At 41.5% G+C, this 3906-nt stretch overlaps 1 protein-coding gene across 1 annotated transcript; it reads right to left on the bottom strand.

The window, feature by feature from the left end:
• Positions 1-400: 400 nt before the first annotated feature.
• Positions 401-2430, bottom strand: LOC142656494 (chemerin-like receptor 1). The gene has a single exon (XM_075831427.1). The coding sequence runs from the start codon at positions 2251-2253 to the stop codon at positions 1141-1143; it is 1113 nt and encodes a 370-aa protein (XP_075687542.1). The 5' UTR covers positions 2254-2430; the 3' UTR covers positions 401-1140.
• Positions 2431-3906: the final 1476 nt, after the last annotated feature.

The following is a 3906-nucleotide window of genomic DNA, read 5'->3' as shown; positions in this document are numbered from 1 at the left end:
CCGCTACGGTGGTGCGGCCCAGTGGGCCCACATACCCACGGATCGTGACACTGTCTCTGCTATAACCGGAGGCAGAAATCATAACAGTGAGCCACAGGCTGCACTGTTATCTATGAGAGGATTTGCTCTACCTAAATGCTCTTATAGTATTTTTCTTTAGAGGTATAATGTACTGGTATATAGATACATACAGAGATCTGCAAGGACAGTGTAGGTAAAAGGAAAAGGTGAAAAGTAAAAGTTCCCTAATGAAACCAAACATTTTTTTTATTTTTTTCCAGTAAATTTCGAAGAACTACAGCCACCCAAACAATTAGGATAAACGCATTTTTTAAAATACATTTTATTAATTAAACATCACATAACCGTGAATAACATGAACATATTTGATATCCCTATATCATCATGACAACCTGTACAATACAGTCAACACATTATTTATGGTGACCGGTAAATGGCAGGAATTTTTTTTTCCAAACTGCTTTATTGTTCTGCATCTCCCCCATAATAAAGTTTGTATAAATGAGACGCTTACTCATGTGTATAACAAAATTGTGCCTAAAAAATGATCATATGTCTCGCAAAAAATAAGACCTTATACACTATTGGAATGTGGGAGGGTAAAAACAAAAGAAATACTTTTGGTTATCTGAAAAAATACAGCACGCAAAACTCTGAATGGGTTCAATTATAAACTTTGTGGCCTCCAGCTGCCTCTCTTCTTAGGATACGTGCGTTTTTGCTGCATTTTTGTGTAAAAATGACAGGAATCATCTAATTGTAACAAAAAATAACACAAAGGAAAAATGCCACGTGTGAATCCAAACAGTCCCTTGTGCCATTATTGGTGTGCAGTATACTGGGTGGATGAAAGAAGTTGGGGCAAAAGTGGGCCCACTATTGCTCTATCATCCAAGGGCCCACATAAAACTGGTGCTACCCTGCTCCCAAAGATGGTTTAAAAGAAGGGGGTGCGGCACTCTTAGTGCTCCTTCAGCTCTAGCAGTTTACATTCAGAGAGGGCACAGTGATTTGATTAGAGCTACAGCCCCTTTATTAGTGATCAGCGGGTGCCCAGGGATCAGAGCCCCCAGATCAGACAATCATTACAAATCCTACTGATAGGCAATAAATGTATTCTCAAATGTCTATTTGTCTACGTCTACGTTTTCCTAAAAATTTCATTATTTCCTTTCTTACTTCCTTTCCTACCAGCACATACACCACTGGATTTAGGAAACTGTTAGTAGCGGATACGCTGAATAACAGCGGAACAAAAATATAGAGTTTATACAACACAGTGAAATGCATAGTGTAAAATGACACTGCGAAAATAATATGTATTAAAACAAGTGGTGTCCTGGTACAGAAAAAGCTCATAATGGCGACAATGACCACTCTGTACAGTCTGGAGAGTGCCGCCATCTTAGATGTCTTCACATGAAACGCAATGACGATATTGGACAATAGGATAACACCCATTGGGATGCAATAACCAACCATTGCAATTGACACTACATGGTTTATTGTTTCAAAAAGTTCTTCCCTCCATATTGCAGCCAATTCCATTTTATTGGATATTTCGAAATAGTCAGAGATATTCTTACATCTTTCCCGTGGAAAAAAAGCAGTAAAATTGATATAATTTTCTAGCTCACAGTCACTAGATGGTTGCGAACAAACCTTACTGAAGGACAGGATGCATTGTTCTCGTACGAAATCTCGATGTACATCACTGAAGACGAATGCTGGAATACTACATATGGCCGCCGATACCCAGATAACTGCGCACATACAGCAGCAAAATCTCCGGGAATGAAACCTTAGGTGCCATATGGGTTTAGCGACAGACAAGGCGCGATCAATATTTAGCGCAGTGAGGATGTAAATACTGGCATACATATTAACTACGGTAAGGAAGTTGTAGAATTTGCACACAGTGGAGCCGTACGGCCATTGTCCTCTTATTGTAGACACGGCATGAAGTGGTAGAAAGAGAAGAAAGGCCAAGTCGGCTAGAGCCAAGTTCAGGAACCAAATTTTAGACTTGTTCTTCTTCATTAAGAATCCAGTGACAAAGATGACAATAATGTTGCCGGCAAATCCGATGATACATGTGACAATGGACAGAATGAAGCTGAAGTACTGGAGAACCGTGGGGTCGCTGGCGCTAGACCCTAACGCCCATAGCTCTGGGGAACTGTATAAGTCCCAGGCGGCATAACACGTATTTTCAAGTAGTTCCTGGTACATGGTTAGAAACTGCAGGACAGAAAAAAAACATTAACATATCAATCTGAACTTTCACTAAAAAAGCAGCTTGCATGGCCGGCTTTTGGGGTGTGCGCATAGGGCGCCTCTCCTGTTATTACTGAAAGGGGAACCTCCTGCCCTAAAGGGGGCGCCATTTGCACTGATGACCTGGGCACTTGGAGCTTGTAACTCCAATTCCACACTTAGTGCCCAAACATATGGAAAGGATGCAGCTTCATTTCCTAGTTTACTGATTCAGCAGTTGTGTTAGGCAACAGCTACAAGGCGACTTTGGCAGCGACACAGGTCGTGCATCCAACGATGTATGTGTAGCGCTGCGTACATCGCAATAATGTAAGTGAATGTGGCCACATTGCGAACTGTAAGTTTGGGCTTGTTGCGAAGGTCGCAGGAAGTTGCGGGTCACAACGCAGCGCGACACAGTGATCTTTGGAAACGCAACCTGTGTCGTCACCATGTAGCCCTTGCCTTAAATGGGCCATCAATATCTGATCGGTGGGGGTCTGACTCTCGCCACCCCCACCGATCAGCTGTTATTGCTTCCCCTTCATTACTGTCACTTCTCGTACTGTGAGTTGCCGACACACTTGTTGCCGCGGTTCACAGTATTACAGACTTCTCCTTACAAGTGTGTCAGAGATGCACAGTACGAGCCTGTGAAAAAATAAGGGGAAGCGTCGCTCGCACGAGCGCTACGGCTCCTTCAGAACAGCTAATCAACTGAGTATAGGCCATCAATTTCTTATAACTGGAAAGCCCCTTAATCAGACAACTGTCTAAAAATATTATATTATTCAAAAATGAAAGAAAAACTTGCCCTTTTTGCCCATGGCAACCAATCGCAGAGCAGCTTTGTTGTTTCCAAAGCAGTTTAGAAAATGAAAGCTTAACTCTGATTGGTTGCTATGGGCAACAAGGCCAGTTTTTCTTTTAGGCAGTTTGTGCTTCTTTTATCAAAACTGTCTAACAGCTATCCATTAAAACCAATCAGAGCTCAGCTTTCCTTTTTCCAGGACAATTCAAGAAATAAAACCCGAGCTCTGATTGGTTGCTATGGCAACAAGGATCATTTTACTGTTAGGCCGGATTCACACGAGCGTGTTCGGTCCGTAATAACTGTCCGAAAACTGTCCCGTGCTGTAATCATGTTTTCAGTACGGGACAGTCGAACACTCAAAAATGTCACTCAGAAATGTCCATCCCCCTAAAAGAATTATGTTACAGCAGCTGAAGTACACGGGAGCAAGTGTGCAATTTCCCTGCAGCGCCACCCTTGGGTAAAAGAAGCATTACACAGTTCCTTTGAACCCAATGGACTGTCCATGTAATGTTTTGATGTGCCAAGTGACACATCGGATCGATACAGTATATCATACATTTCATGTTTTGGACAAACCCTTTAATCAAAATGAACATTTTCCTACATAGATATTATAATAACTAATCAAATCAATAATGGACAGTCTACCACCCCTTCAATTTCGAGGGAAGAAAAGGGAAACTTTCATTGTTGACAAAGCATTTCAATACATTGAGCTATTCTTTGTACATTCCCTATTCTTTTACAGTTATTCCTATGATACACTTGCAGTCTTGCAGCAATAATACATTTTAATTTGTCAACAGACTTAC

The sequence above is a fragment of the Rhinoderma darwinii genome, chromosome 6 (genome assembly GCF_050947455.1).
Source record: "Rhinoderma darwinii isolate aRhiDar2 chromosome 6, aRhiDar2.hap1, whole genome shotgun sequence".
In the NCBI taxonomy this organism is placed as follows: domain Eukaryota; kingdom Metazoa; phylum Chordata; class Amphibia; order Anura; family Rhinodermatidae; genus Rhinoderma; species Rhinoderma darwinii.
This window is presented reverse-complemented; position numbering and strand designations above follow the sequence as displayed.

Excerpts from the sequence above, each read along its gene's own strand:
- LOC142656494 (XM_075831427.1), bottom strand. The coding sequence starts at position 2,253 with ATGTACCAGGAACTACTTGAAAATACGTGTTATGCCGCCTGGGACTTA.